Below are 14,365 nucleotides of genomic sequence, written 5' to 3'. Positions count from 1 at the left end.
GCCCACCTCGGTTTAAATCCGGAGTGCCAAAACCCGCTTTTGCCGACTCGGCAGCTGGTGATACACGGCACGGAGCACGAACGGGAGCGAACAAGGCTGGAAGTGACTGCGAGGCATAATATCAAGGCCAATTCATCTGTTCTCGTAGCATTATGTTTGTGTCTATGCATTCGGGAAGCAATAGGCCTATCCAGCATCACCTGCTCGGTATCTGCTCGCAATGATGGGGCCCAGCTGATGAGAAGAGCCACTTTGCTCCAGCTTGATAGATGAGATCCGAGAACAGGACGTTATGAGTGTACGTCCTGTCAAGCACCTCAAGCAAAGAGAATTGTCGAGTAGCCTGAATAGAAGACGTGAAGCATAGTTGAGCGGTTTACCTGGAAAATTGTCGTCTGTTTGAAAACTCGCCGCGTTTCCAACCCTGCCGTCTTGGCTCCCGGACTGACTCCCTACCATGCTCCCAGTCGAAGGGATACCACGCCACCCGCGTCTCACGAGAATATTGATGAACGGAGTTCCCCGTCAAAGCGCGCGGAGGCCACCACGTGCGTAAGGGGTTCTCACCCTCGCGGCTCTCGTCCACTGGGACGAGGCTCTCCGGAATGCCTTCGTGGTCGACTGCCGCTCCTCCCTGGAGCCCGGGCTGCCGCCACTCGGTAGCCGAAATCGCGCCCGAGGAGTGCGATCGCGATCACCATGGCAGCCACCGCGCAAGTGGCGCCCAGGACGGGACGTCTCCTGCCCCCCTGCAAGCGCAATCTCCGAAAGCCACCAGCACTACGGGCAGCAAACGGCATGCCCACGATGGGACGACGGGGGGGACGCCTCCCGCGTGATGGGAAGGGGCGGCCGAACGCCTCTCGCCCGGGAGAACCACTTGGGTGAAAAGCTACGAGAGAACAGAATGCTTCTCGAGTCATGAGTGCGTAGGAAGTAGTGATGGTTACGGACCTGAACGACGGGAAGACTAAGGCCTTCCGGTGCCAGCGCCGGTGCCGGGACCGGAATGGGCAGGTAAAGGGGAAGAGATAAAAAAAACTGCGCATAGGTAAGGTAGTGTCATGACCCATAATGCAGGGGAATGAAGGCTAAGCAGACACCAAAGAGCGGGTGTCCTGCCGGGGAATCTGGTCGGGCGGAGGCCGCGAGAGGACAGAGCTCTGGACAGGGTCCCGAAGAGGGGCGTCCGGAAGAGTTGGCTGGAATGCAAGAGCTTTGCAAACGGAGCTCCGCGATTGGACCAGTGTTGTTATTTTCAGGTCTGACCAAAACAGTGGGCGTAGATACCGGCAAAGCCGCGGCAGAGACCCTTGAGGCTCAAAGGCGAACTCCTCAATGTCTCTCATCGCAGGTCTAGACGAGCTGCGAACTCCGTCTGGCGAGCATTCTCGTCCTCCTTGGCGACATCATGGAACTGTCGCTTGCAAAAGGCGGATCCAGCAGAGGGTCGAGGCCCTCTGTTGCCCCCATGGAGATGCCGCAGCTGATATTACAGATAGGTATCTGGTCGAGTTCGCTTGAGTGGGAGCTGCTTGTTGTTGTTGCTGCGAGAGAGCCGAGGTGGTGGCATCTTCAACCCAACCAAAACAGACTTAGCTACTCCGTAGAATTTACTGACACTAAGGAAAGCCCACCTCTGAGAAGCTTCACCCCTCCATACCAGCAGTCAGCAACAATGAGGACCACGGCCGAAGGCCAAAGATCATGATAGAGAGTCTTATGGAGGGGCCGGTGGTAAGTGGCGTTGGACCGAAGTTGCGCCAGGATTCTGGCACTTGGGCGCGGAAACCCACACCTGTCATGCCAGTCAGAGCGCGTTTCAAGGAGGGATGGACAGGATGGTGATGTCACACTAGCAAGATCGAGATCTCGAAAAGGAAATGCCCTCTTCGAATCAGTACATGAAACTGAAAATCCTGTATTTGTTCATGATCTGGAAATGTGAGATCTGCGGTTGAGCTGCGGTTTTGCATGATGGGAGTTTGTGATACCACTTGTGTTATTGCTGTTTCGGAATACTTTACAAACAACACCAAACAACAACACAAGCAACTCAAATCAGGCACTCGGAGCCAACGTCCGGCCTACTTAGCCCTGTTGGGACTTCCGTGTAGGCAGGGAGACACGTAGCGAGGCTTTACGTAAACAGAGGGTTGGACTCCTGCCCTGCTCCCGGTTGCGAAGTACCTGTATCTCGTAGCATGGGAGCTGGAAGCTGTCCAAGTAAACAGATTCGCACTGTTGACGCTTTGAGACCTCTGAGACATCCAACAGCCACAGAGGCTGTCTAGTGCTTTGCATCAATACTTGGTAAGGATGCCCAGAGCAGGCCATTCGTTGGCCGTCGATTGAGGCTTGCATTGTGTCGCTCTTGTCGCCATTGAGTGTGGAGGATGGCTGATTTCTTATAATAACCAGAAAACGACTTTAAATTACGCTCTTTTTCCCGGTTGTTTTGCTAGCGCTCTCCCACATAAATCTGCAGGCGCAGGGGCCATTTCCTTAACAGCCTGTTTAGAATCCTCTCGCTAAGCACCAAAAGAACCCTGTACACTAACATTGCAAGGTACATGGCTGTTAGTGCACAACCCAGTATGCCGAAGAAGGCTCTGAGCGCAGCGAAGGGCCTCTGAGGCGGAGACCCTGGAGCCCGAGAGGAACGAGGGCGGAACGGGTCCCATTTTACGAACGCGAGCCCTGCGAGCAGTGAGGGCTACTACAACCCCATTCCCTAAAGCCTGCGTTGCAGGCAGTCCCCTAGTAATGTATGACTGTACGAGGTGTATTCCCGGGATAGCCGGCCTCCCACTCGTTGCGGCCTCCAGGTATGATTCCGTCAGTGCAGTACCAACTCGGCTCGGCTTGATGCTGCTTGCATCCCTGGTCGATCGATTACATCAACCCTGGAACCTTTTTAAGTTTATCTGGAGTGGTTTCACGGCCCGGGATGGCTTGAGCGGGTTCCGAGGATAACATCCAGAGAAGATCAGCTGCGGTTGAGACCTATGATTTCATGCTGGATACCGAAGTGGCAGGTTGCGGGGGTCATGATCGACTTTTTGTTTTTGTCCATGTCAAAGTCAAATGCAAGGACGGGATGGGAAAGCTGGGGGGGGGGGGCCCTGGAGGTGATGTGCTGCAGGGTCGTTCGGGAGATCGACACTGCCAGATACTGCAAAGGGATACCAAGATTTACAAGTGGTGCGTTTCAGTGTGCTGAATGTGCTAAATGTGCTGAATGCTATCCACAGGTCAGTGTCAACTTTTTTTTTTCAGGTGGTTGGACAGCCCGCATCACCTCCTCAAAAGAACCCTGGAGGGGATTCATCAGGGATCTGGAGTCAGCCCAGCCCAGGGATCTGCTCAGGGATAAGCCCTGTCCGAGCTGCAGCTTCCCCTGAAAAGAGGGCTTTCGCCGAGACTTGCAGGACCCCTCCTGCTTCGTACCTGCTGCAAAGCTGGAGCTCTGTCGTCCTTGGGATGGCATTTTTGCTTCGCGTTTGGGATGTGGGGGGGCTTCTGTGGATTCAGTCCAACATTGAACCATCCAGCTCGCACGAACAGATGGGAGGATGGAGGGTTGATCGACACCAACGACGCCAGGAACAATGCGCGTACGAGGACCCCTTTGACAATGGGAGAGACAGACATCCTTTGTGGCAGCTGTCGGGCAGTCGGGTCCTCCCAAAGCGACGACCAAGGGAGGCAAGGAGCCGAGAAGACAAGACCTGGAGAAGCTATTCTTCTCCCCTTGCTGCTGCAGATGCCGCCAATGCAGCCTGTCCTCTGCATCCGCGGATATAGCCTTCGATCTACGATGTCAGGGAGAACGCAGGTCTCAGCAATCGCCCCATCCCTTTCTTCCTGGCCTGGTGCGTACCTATGCCACTCCGAGGAGAACGCTGTCTAGCCTCGGGCTAGGCCCGTCAAGACTGCAGCTACGGAGTAAGCTCGAAAATGCATCTCTCAAGCAGACGCCACAAGCTCCGTACCTACCTAGGTAGGTACTCGCTGATGGTTCAAAGAAGAGCCGGCTTGAAGCTGTACTACCACCACCACCACCAAAACGCTCAACATCCACACCTTGTTTTCCCGCGCCCTTCCCACCAGAGCCACCACACAAATCCAACGTCAACCCACATGCGCCTCCCGCGCACACACAGCACCACCACCAACATCATCATCTCATCTGACAAACAAGAAAAAGCGGAGGCAGCGGGGAGCAAACCACCCGCTAGACTGCTCTGCTCCGTCCGCTTGCGGCGAGCAAGGGCGACGAGGCATGAAGTCGGGCGAGATCCTGCCAATTCCAAATTCGGCTGCGGCCGGTAGTACCGCCGCTCGACAAGCCTTGAGCAACAGGTCTTTTCCAGTCTGGGCCAGACCTGCATGGCGATGCGAAGTGACGGCGGTGTTTGAGAGACAAGAAGACCATGACGATGGCCCAGATCGTGTCACAGGCCCAGCAGAGCTCAGCAGAGCCAGTCGGTGGCCCCTCCAAACAAGGGCCTGGTCAGCTCAGGATTTGCACTTGTGCATTCCTCCCGTCTTGTCCGGCCCTTGTTCTCTCTCCTGTCTGCTTGGTTCCCCCCTCTTTTGGGGGCGCCACGAGTTTCTTCGCCCTCGTCCGCAAGTGCGATGGGGCCAGCCCACACCACTGCATGCCTTGCTGCATTCCACAGCCCTGAGGGGGAAGCAACACCACCACATCCGCGCGCCTTGGACGCCGTGGCCGCGCGCGCTCACGGCCGCTTCTTGCCTAGGCTGATACTCTTGCCCGCTCTCTCCCTGCTCGACGCTGCCCGCAGGAGGCTCGGCCCTGTGAGGGAGAAGCGCTCACACCCTCTCGCCGTCCTGGTCCCACGGCCCATTCCTCGCTAATCGGGGGTGGTGTCTTCGTGTTGTTGACGCCCCTCCTCGCGCGACAAAACACAGAGACACACAATGTACACAGTAGCACATGCTGTACACACTCAGGACGGGGTGCGGCCCTCCCGCGAGGACTTAATACATGCCCTCCCTCCCGTCAGAGGGGGACTCCTCAAACCACAATAAACTATCGATCTGGATCATCGACTGTATTGGTTTCGCCTTCCCTTTCGCCAACCCTTTGACAGGACGCCGGCCGGTGGCTCTAGCAGAAGAAGCATATTCTGTTGTTGATGTATACCCTGGCATTCCCTTGTCCTCGGGAGGTCCAAGCAAAATCTCTAGGAAATTGAATCATCTCGCTTGCATCTCATCTATCGAGCTGTCAGATTCCACCACCGGCAACCATGGAGCGGTCAACTGGTCTCGCCGAGATCAAACTGGTCTCCAAGTACTATCCCGTCAACAACTACTCTTACCCACGCGCTGATGCAGCCCGCTGTCAACGCAAGTCCATCGTGGGCCGGGGGTCTCTGGACTCGGACTGCTCGATGCCGGGCATGGTCGATGACCATGGCTCCGATGTCTCGGCGGAGGATGACTATCAGTATCACGTCTCGGCAGCCGAGCTGTGGGATTCGTTCTGGCAGGCATCGGGTACCAGCGAACAGAGGTCCAAGAGGGATGCTTATCCTGGCTTTACAGCTCCTCCAGCTCTTCGTCCACAGCTCTCCCAGCCTGAGCCGAGGATAAGAGAGGAGACGGACACAAACAGCAGTGCCTATACCGGAAGGACAACACCAGAGTCGCCGCCATCATGGCCTCTCCCGTGCAACTCGGCCCAGGACCGGTCAGTCAAGACCATCACCCCCAAAGCATCATACTCGCTCTTCCCGGCTCCCGCCAGGGTGCCCACCATCCCCGTATTACCACCGAGGCTATCTTCTCTCGGTATGCCACCGCCATCTTCAAGACCTCACACTCCCACCCGCCGCCGACCCGCAGTCCGCGCCTCTAGCCATTCCCTCTCCGCTGTGCCCAAGATGCGGCCGAACCCTATCGACCTCGGCCACGCAGCATCGCACCCCTCCTCCGCTCCCGTTTCCCCCATGCTGGCACTCACCTCCCCGCCTATCGGCCCACCGCCGTCGGAGCTGCCGCCGCCTCCGAGACGGCCGGCGCTGCGAAACCGCTCAGCTTCCGCTGCAGCTGGTTCTTACCGTCCGCAGCACTTTATCCCGCCTTCCTTCGTCACCGCTACCTCTGCTCCGCCCACTATCACCACCTTCAGCGGTGCCGCGGCATCTTCTACGTCCAGCCTCGCGTCATCGCGCTCGCCCACTCCGGCGCAGATGATTCCCCTGCCACCTATCTCGCCGCCCAAGGTGTCGGTCTTTGAGGCGGACTCGGATACCGAGGAGGACGACAGCAACGACAAGAGCTTTGCCCGCCGCATCGTCAAGGGTCTTGCTCACAAGCGCAGCTTCAGCGACACGCGGCGCACCGCCAAGGGCGACGAGTTTGCCAAGGAGCAGCTGCGCAGGGCGCGCTCCGGCACCATGGGCGAGACGAGCGAGATGGAGAAGCGGGCCCGGGACCAGCTCCGCCACCAGCAGCACCATTTCCTCCAGCTTCACGAACAGCAGGCCAAGCCCAAGCTGAAGAGGCATGGTAGCGATGTTTTTGCCAAGTTGATTGGCCGGAAGAGCCACTGAGCAAATGCGTCAACATTGCTCAGGGATCATTTCGAGACGACGAATGGATGGATGCATGAGAAGTTGAAGATTTTGGGATGATGACGCAACCACACACTCATTTAACGACATATCACGATCATTCTTGTTCATTGTTTTACTACCCCTCTTGACTAGAGGGACGGGTCATGAAAAGCATCTTACAGCGTCAGGCTTGACAGCCATTACGAGTTTTCTATGTATATTCATGGATTGGGTTGGGGCGCAAAGGCTTGGGAGGGGATATAGAATGGGCCGAGACTCTTCAATTCAAGAGCTCGTGAAGGCCTTCGGATGAATCAAACAATTTTTGACATCACCGTTACGTTTTGCTTTCAAGAGTGACTTGTCTTGCTTGTTGATGAGCTCGCACAATGCAAGTCAATTATTCCGCTGTTCTCTATCTCCCATTCCCGTTATATACCGTCTGCTGAATCCCATATTCCCCAGCTCAGCCAAGTGTAGAAAGTTTTGCTTCAACCCTGAAGCAATCGACCAGAATACAAGGTGGTAGTTCATGATGATCATCGACCATGAAGAATCGTAAGAGCCGGCCTGCCATTTCCAACCACCGAAAGAAGAATTTGTTATAACGCCGTCCGCCATGCATCATGTCCAACCCCATTCCACCTCGAGGTGTAATTAGTTATCTAGTCCCGGATATCCATCCCTCAAGTGTCTCATCTCATCTCATTCTCATCCTCATCGTCATTCTCGTCCTCTTATCGTCAGAAAAGAAAAGTCATTTTTCATCAAATCTCCTCACCTCACCTCACCTGACCTCACCACCCCTCCTTCCATCCATAATCCCACTTTCACGCCATCATGACCCCTCCCTGCTTGAGGTACTCGCGCCTCCGCAGGCTGACCTCCCGGACGGGCGCCATCCTCCGGCTCGTGCCCCCGACGGCGCCGCGCTCCGTGAACCGCCGCGCGCGGCGCACGCCCAGCCTGCCGTCCGCCCCGACGCCGAGCACCCACCCGGGCCGGACGGCGGCCGCGCGGTCGACGCCGATGCGGCCCCGCAGCGCGCGCTTGAAGCGCACGTCGCGGAAGGCCTCGTCGCGCGCGGCGACGTCGTCGTTGGACACGAGGCTGATCACCTCGGCGAGGCAGGTCACGGCGTGCGGCAGCCGCAGGCCTTGCCGCGCGGGCAGCAGGGCGGCCAGGCCGGCGAGGTAGAGCGCCAGGAGGGCGAGGACGAGGGCGTAGACGGGCACGCTGGGGATCATGCGCACGGCGCCGTCGGCCTGGGTCAGCGCGGTGAAGACGCCGCCCGCGAGGACGGGGAGGAGGACGAGGAGCGTCGAGAGGAGGGTTAGGCCGGCGAGGCGGAAGTGCCGGTTGCGCAGGGCGTGCCAGGTGCTCTGGAGGGGCAGGCAGGCGGCGTAGTCGGCCAGGATCGAGGTCTCTGGGTGCGCGCCCGCGGGCGAGTGCTCGTGCCGGGCGAGCTCGGCCCAGGGCTCGAGGATGCGCATGTGCATGTCCAGGCTCTGGAAGAGCAGGAAGAGGACGAGGCCGAGCAGGGAGGGCAGGAAGCTGTAGAGGAAGTCGGCTGCCGAGAACGCGCCTGGGCCCGGGGCGGCGGAGAGCAGGGGCAGGAAGCCGCGGTGGACGTCGGTGGCCGGGATGAAGGAGACCACGAGCAGCGCGGTGAGGAGAACGACGGCCGCGACGACGAAGAGGAGAAGCTGGTTGTTGCGCAGACACCAGGGCAGGTACCGGTACCGGACTTGGTACGAGAGAGGTGAGGGTTCGACATCAAAGTCGGCGCCCGACTTCTCCGTGTCGCGGGTCGCCCTCCCCTCTCGAGAGGCGTCTGAGACGTTGTTCTGGAGCCACTGCTGGTCCTCCACATCTGTCCCGAGGGCGTACCAGAAGCCCTGGCTCCGCTGGTCTCTCCAGTACCAGTATCCCAGCTTATCAACGCAGCGATCGCGCAGAGCCCACATGAGCTCATCGCGAGTTGCCATCACTTCCGTCCCCTGGTAGTCGCGCAGCGTGTTGCTGTGCGAAATGATGGCAATGATGTCGGCGATTGAGCGAGCGTCCCAAAGCAAGCCGGTCCGCCTTCCCGACCAAAATCTCCAAAGCATGGCGAGAGCTGCCAGCAAGGCGATGTAGAGCACCACCAGCGTCCACGCGACACCCTGCACAGCTGCCCAGCGCCACTCTCTGTCGATCAGCACGAAGGTGAAGAGCGCGCTCTGCAGGGGAAGCGTGATATTCGCCATCCACACTACAAAGATCGGCACCTGCGTGTGCCAAGTTCCTACCAAGGTTGGCCACAGGAATGACCGGGGATAGAGGTCCTGGAACAAGGCACCGGGACGTTCGTGAGGCTGGCTCGAGGTCGCCTCCAGTCTCGTGAACGGCAGAACTCGAATGGTTGCTGCAACGATGCACTGGGCGTACATCAAAAGGGCTGCCGCAATCAATTGGGGCAGAATGCGAAAAACAAAGTATTGGGCACTGTATATCGTGCCCACGAACGCCACAAGGCCCTGCTGCGCTTGCGAGAAGACTGCACTAAAGATCAAAGCAGCAATCATCAAAAGACATAATGTCATAATCGTCATCATCGAAATCGGTCGTAAAATTCGTGGCCTGAAGTCAGGCCGAGGATTCAGCATCTTTGCGTTGGGAGTCATACTGTCGTGGTCCGCAGAGGACCATGCGTCCTTGAGGACAGAGGCTGTTGCCAAGCCTTTGGGCTGGTTGGTGACGAGGGTGGATATGGACGAGTGATTCGAGGAAGGGTGAGGGTCGAGAGCCTGCGCCGGAGCCCGTTCTGCGAACTCTGGCGCTGGCATGGCCGAGGGACGGAGCTGCGCAGGCTCTGGGTGGGTGGGAAGAGTATTCCTCTGATGGCCGTAGTAGTTCAGACCACGGTCAGGCACCAGAAGACCGTCGTTGCTGGGATCGCTGGAGCCGGTCGCTCCCGAGGATGTGTTCTTGGAGTACCATGTTGCCGGATCCCTGGTGATGGCCTCGAGGGCATATTGGATATAGGGCGTATCGTCAACTCCCGGGGTCACCTTGCCTGCTTCCAGTGCGAGTCCGTCCTTGAACCTCGAGGAGGAGGCCATGGTGGCAAACGCCTGCTCGCTCATCTTGTGCAGAGCCAGCGCTCCTACGTCGTCGAGAGTAAGCCGCGGCTCGTTTCTTAGCTGGGCAAAAGCATTCTCAGACAGGACTGCAGAAGGGCCGAGTCGGTCAGGACCGTAAAGCTCAGACTCTGATGAGGGAGGCGAAGGCGGGCTGGGTGCGAGGGGAATGACGGTGAGCTGTGACGAGAGCGACGCTGGCCGCGAAGTCACAATATCGTCTGGCGATCCGTCGTGTCGTCGCTGGTGGGGTCGAACTGTGGACTGCGTCTCTGGCGATTGAGGGCTTGTTCTAGGAGCTGCTGCTCTTGCAATTCTTGCGTAGTGCGTGATATCCGTTTCTGTCAACGACAGTCAGCAATCCGAGCTGCGACCAGGTAGGGGGGGGGGGACATTAGCTAGGGACAAGCTCTGCGACGTACGAGGTCGTTCCACATAGTCAAAGTTCAGGCTCTGAAAGTTCATGCTTCAGGCACGGCGAGAAGGCGCTGTGCTGTTGTCGTCGATGTCGGTGCCGGTGCCGGTGCCGCTGCTCTGCTGATCCTCCTCCTGCTGCTGCTGCTTCTGCGGCTGCTATTGGTGCCGTCGCTGGCTTCTGCGTGTCTTGCTGGTCCTGCTGGTCCTGCTGTCAAACTCCACTTGGATCCGTCTGGCGACTGGCTAGTGCTGCATGCAGATGCAGCCCTGGAGGACAGGAATGCATGATGAGCGGCAAGACTAATAAGGCCTGGAAATGTGGTTGGCTGGTGGTCCGCATCCAGATGCAAGCAGCTGCATCACGAAGAGGCTGGCGCAAAAGTCGAAGGTTGGGGACAGCCCACTGTGGACTCAAAATCTACAGGCTGATGGATCAGCCCAGCCACCGCCCGCGGCCGGCATCAGCACCAACGCAAGGGCCCAACGACACCTAAACCCCCACTCCCAGCAGCTCCATGTCGCCCTACGATCCTGGACTGGCAAGGGAAAGCGATTGAAGCTCCGATTCCAGCTGTTTCAGCATGGTTGTTTGCCCGCTGTCGTAGTCGTAACTACGTAGGTAATCTTACATCGATTGAACGAGACCAGGATAGATACCCAACTCTCTCTCCACTGACAGTGAGGAGCGGGAGGCTGGTCGCCAGCATCTGCGCTGTCCTCCCGCCCTGAACTGCCCGCAAGCAGGCGCTGACAGGGGTAGCTCGTAGCGGCCCAGGTTCCTAGTTTACGGCCTACAAATCAGCGAGCTTCAGTGGGGCCCATACAACGGCACGGACCGTATAACGATGTTTGAGTTAGCCAGCCGCCGCCGCCCAGATACTGCTTTCAATCTGAGCGACAGGGATTCGTCGGAGCTCTTCGGCCACCCTCCGACAAAGGAGGCGGGCGCGCAAAGACCAGGCACATGTGCGCCACCAGCCAACCAACCAGTGTCCAAAGCACGGGAGCCTGTCCTGGGGTTGCAACGCCAACTAAAGTAGCAATGATAGGAGGCATAGAGACAAGGCTACGAAACCTTAATTGCCCAATTCAAAGGTTCAATTCTATAGTCGACGTAATTTACACAATGACCCAAATGTGTATAGTCCCAATTGCCGTCGAGCGCACAATCAAGGTCGCGATGCCCATCCATGGATTGGTTGAAGAGGAGGAGGACTGCATGGTACCAGCCATTATTACCCAATGCCAAGTCTACAGTCTCTCTTCTCGTTTAGAACCTTCAATTCCGTTCTACGTTGTTGGAAACTCAGGCAGGCCAATCACCTCTCAAGTTCGTCTTCTGGTGAAGGACAACTAGGTGTCGCCTTATTTGCTGCATGCAACCCCTGACAACCTACGTAACAGCATCCACATCGAGAATTCTATCATGGGATCATCCAATCTTGTCTAGGAGAGACTGAAAGGAAGTAAGTAAACATGTAGCCAATGGAAGCAAACTGATTCAGCAGCTATGCTGGCCGAAATCCAAACACTTAGTGTCCTCGTGAGTCAACATCTGCATTAGTTGCGGCAACGATGCCCACCACCATCACCGCACAGGCGAGGCCATTCCCATTGCGTATCAAGCCACGTCTCTCCTTTTGACTGTTCTGTCCAACAGCACTGTCTGGGCTGGTACCGCCGTGGGGCCGCCCCCGAATCGGTGCCTGGGTGCGCCTCAGAGCAAGTCCACTGCCCTTGATGGCGTCAATTGAGACAATGAACCAGAACATCGGGTCCGACTCCTTGCTGAACAAATCACATCACGGCCGTCTCTGTGGTGTACATCCCAGCATTCTTAGGAACTTGCCGAACTCTTCTCGTGAGCCATCCAGGAGCCGGGTCAGCCGAGCGAAAAATGGACAGTGAGACCATTACCCAGGCTACCTACCCTCAAGTCTCGTACAATGGTGGCAACCCGATTCGGGGCCACCACACTCATGCTAAAGGGTTTTACTTTGTGGACACGCTCAGACCACCTGATCTGGGAAAACAAACACCCCGACGTAACCCAAGCGAATCATGTCCGTTTCATTGCGGTCTTGACTGCCGTCAAGCCGAGAACGGAAGGCTGTTCCGCTGCTCGAGCGACCGACTCGGCCGATATGTTGACTCGAGATGACAGCATCGTGCCGCAGTGAAGCCGGTCTTGGCTTCGATGTTCTGTGCGCTCGCATGGTGTTTCATGCGGGTTCAGCTCATGCCCAATCGAGCAACTGTCTCGTTAGCCCTGTGTCTTAAATTGGACGAGCCCGATCCTCCTCGCTTCCAGGAGTGCGCTGACCAGTCGAATACAAGGCAGAGACAAACTTCATGATAATACTGCACATTTGGACCCTTGGCTTCTCAGCTTTCAGCTGTCCAGTGTCGGTCCTTTCCGTCTTCCGTTGCAGCCGCACCTATCGGCGGTAATGAAACGGGGATGCATGTTTAGATAGCATGCATCCGTCATGAAGATATCTCGAAAGACACTGTGCACAGGGACCAAGCAGAGTTCGAGAGGGCCAGGCCCCACGTACGGGCCCAATGCCCATGCCAATGCAATGCCAGTGCCAGTGCCATGCACGTCTTGCATTAGACGTCACATCCCACTAACCTCCACAGTTCAGGCGTCATGTCTCTCTAGTCTCGCTACTTGAGACGGCATGGTTCTGCATGTTTCCAAAAAAGAAAAGGAAGAAGCCTCCGGGGTGTGCATATGTGAAAAGCTCGACACCAGACTAGTCTCATGACCTCCAGTCTGCCAAACCCTCCTCCGGTTTTGCCAAGAGACCACACGATCCCTGTAGAGCAGTGAGAAGATGGGAAAAGGAGAAAGGAGCATGACTACTTCCAGAGCAATGTCTTCGGTCCACCTGACTCTCTGTCATATTTTGTTTGCTCAGAAGAGGCAAAAATGCACCTCCTCTCAGAACAACTCTCCACAACCTCGCAGGCTGACTATCCTGCATCCGGAAAAGTGTGTATAGCAAAAGAACTACCTACCTAGAGACACCAAGCAACTAGGCCCTCGATCACCGTACAAGTACTAGCTAGCCGCACGCACACTGCACGCAAACTTGCCTCACACCGCCTAGAGGGGTTGAACCTCGGGGATTTATGTCATCGTCATCAGCAAGGCCCCCCAATTTTTGGAGCTGTTGGCGCGCTTATTCCGGATGATCGCACTTTTAAAAACAGAAGATGGGGGAAAAGGCAAAGCACCTTTCGACAGCGGCGAGGCCCTTGCGTCTAATGATCGACATCGCAGACGGTCACTGCGTGGGATAGGTATGTTTCCTAGTGTCTTCTCTCGAGGTACATCGCTTCAGTCCCCCGTTTTGGAGCGGAACCTCCGCCAGACGGATGCCTGCCGCCTCCGGGTTTTTTTTTCGTTGAGCTTTATGAGTGCCGATCTTCTGCTGTATAAAGTAGTTGAGCATACGGGATAGTACCCGACCTTGTGTCTGATCATCACACCATATCGCAGGAGGGCATTGTTGCTGGTCAACCAATACCGCCTACACCGGAGAATATCAAGCAGCTGTCAAGATAGACATGGAGCCAGCTAGAATCTTCCTCGGACGACAGACGAGTGCGATCCGGGCCGGTTCTCTAGATGAATCTGTCGGTAATTACCTTTCGTAGAGGGTGTACCTGCTCCGTGAACTCTGTCCGCGTGTCCCCCCTGTCTTTTAGCCAGCCACCTGCAATTGAAGGGAGGGATAGAGGAGACAGGAGGCCCCTTTCATGTGGATATTGTCAAAAGCAACGTTCAGACTTGACATCTGGGATCCCTGCGCAAATCATCATTGCGTGCTGGGCTTGGGGGGACCCTCTGGACCAATCCCCAGAGCCGTCCAGCCGGCCGTGACGGATTTCTTTCTAATTTAGCGGCACCGCCGGTCATTCCAGCAACCCGGCGCGTAACGCTATTGATCCCTTGGTGGCTCCTCTCTGTGGGGGGAGGGGAGAAGAGACAACAAGAGCGGAGGGAAAGGGATGTTTCCACGCCGACAACTCGCACGGCGAATTAACAAATAGGGAACAAGCTGGAACGGGATCATGAAAGTCGGGACAGGAGTGGGAACAGCCGGGTGGATAGGAAGACAGCAAGACAGCAAAAGAAAAGAAATCAGAAGGAAAACCAAGGAGATAAGTTACTTGACTACCTAGACTTGCATATCCACTTGTCTCCATACATCAGCCCGACGGAGC

General features: G+C 56.8%; 2 protein-coding genes across 2 annotated transcripts; one reads left to right on the top strand and one right to left on the bottom strand.

Annotated features, from left to right (window-relative positions):
* Window positions 1-5,279: 5,279 nt before the first annotated feature.
* Window positions 5,280-6,587, top strand: E0L32_008305 (uncharacterized protein; the record flags this gene model as incomplete). Its single annotated transcript, XM_031143145.1, has 1 exon — window positions 5,280-6,587. The coding sequence occupies one exon, from the start codon at window positions 5,280-5,282 to the stop codon at window positions 6,585-6,587; it is 1,308 nt and encodes a 435-aa protein (XP_030992447.1).
* An 833-nt stretch (window positions 6,588-7,420) lies between these two features.
* On the bottom strand, window positions 7,421-10,177 carry E0L32_008304 (uncharacterized protein; the record flags this gene model as incomplete). The annotated part of the gene is made up of 2 exons (XM_031143144.1): window positions 7,421-10,053; window positions 10,135-10,177. 2 exons carry the CDS (start codon window positions 10,175-10,177, stop codon window positions 7,421-7,423), a joined length of 2,676 nt encoding a protein of 891 aa, XP_030992446.1.
* Between the last annotated feature and the right edge of the window lie 4,188 nt (window positions 10,178-14,365).

Source organism: Thyridium curvatum (assembly GCF_004353045.1).
Source record: "Thyridium curvatum strain D216 chromosome Unknown NODE_54_length_294788_cov_77.042876, whole genome shotgun sequence".
NCBI classification, from domain to species: domain Eukaryota; kingdom Fungi; phylum Ascomycota; class Sordariomycetes; order Thyridiales; family Thyridiaceae; genus Thyridium; species Thyridium curvatum.
The sequence above is the reverse complement of the archived record's forward strand: the minus strand, read 5'-3'. Positions and strand labels throughout refer to the sequence as shown.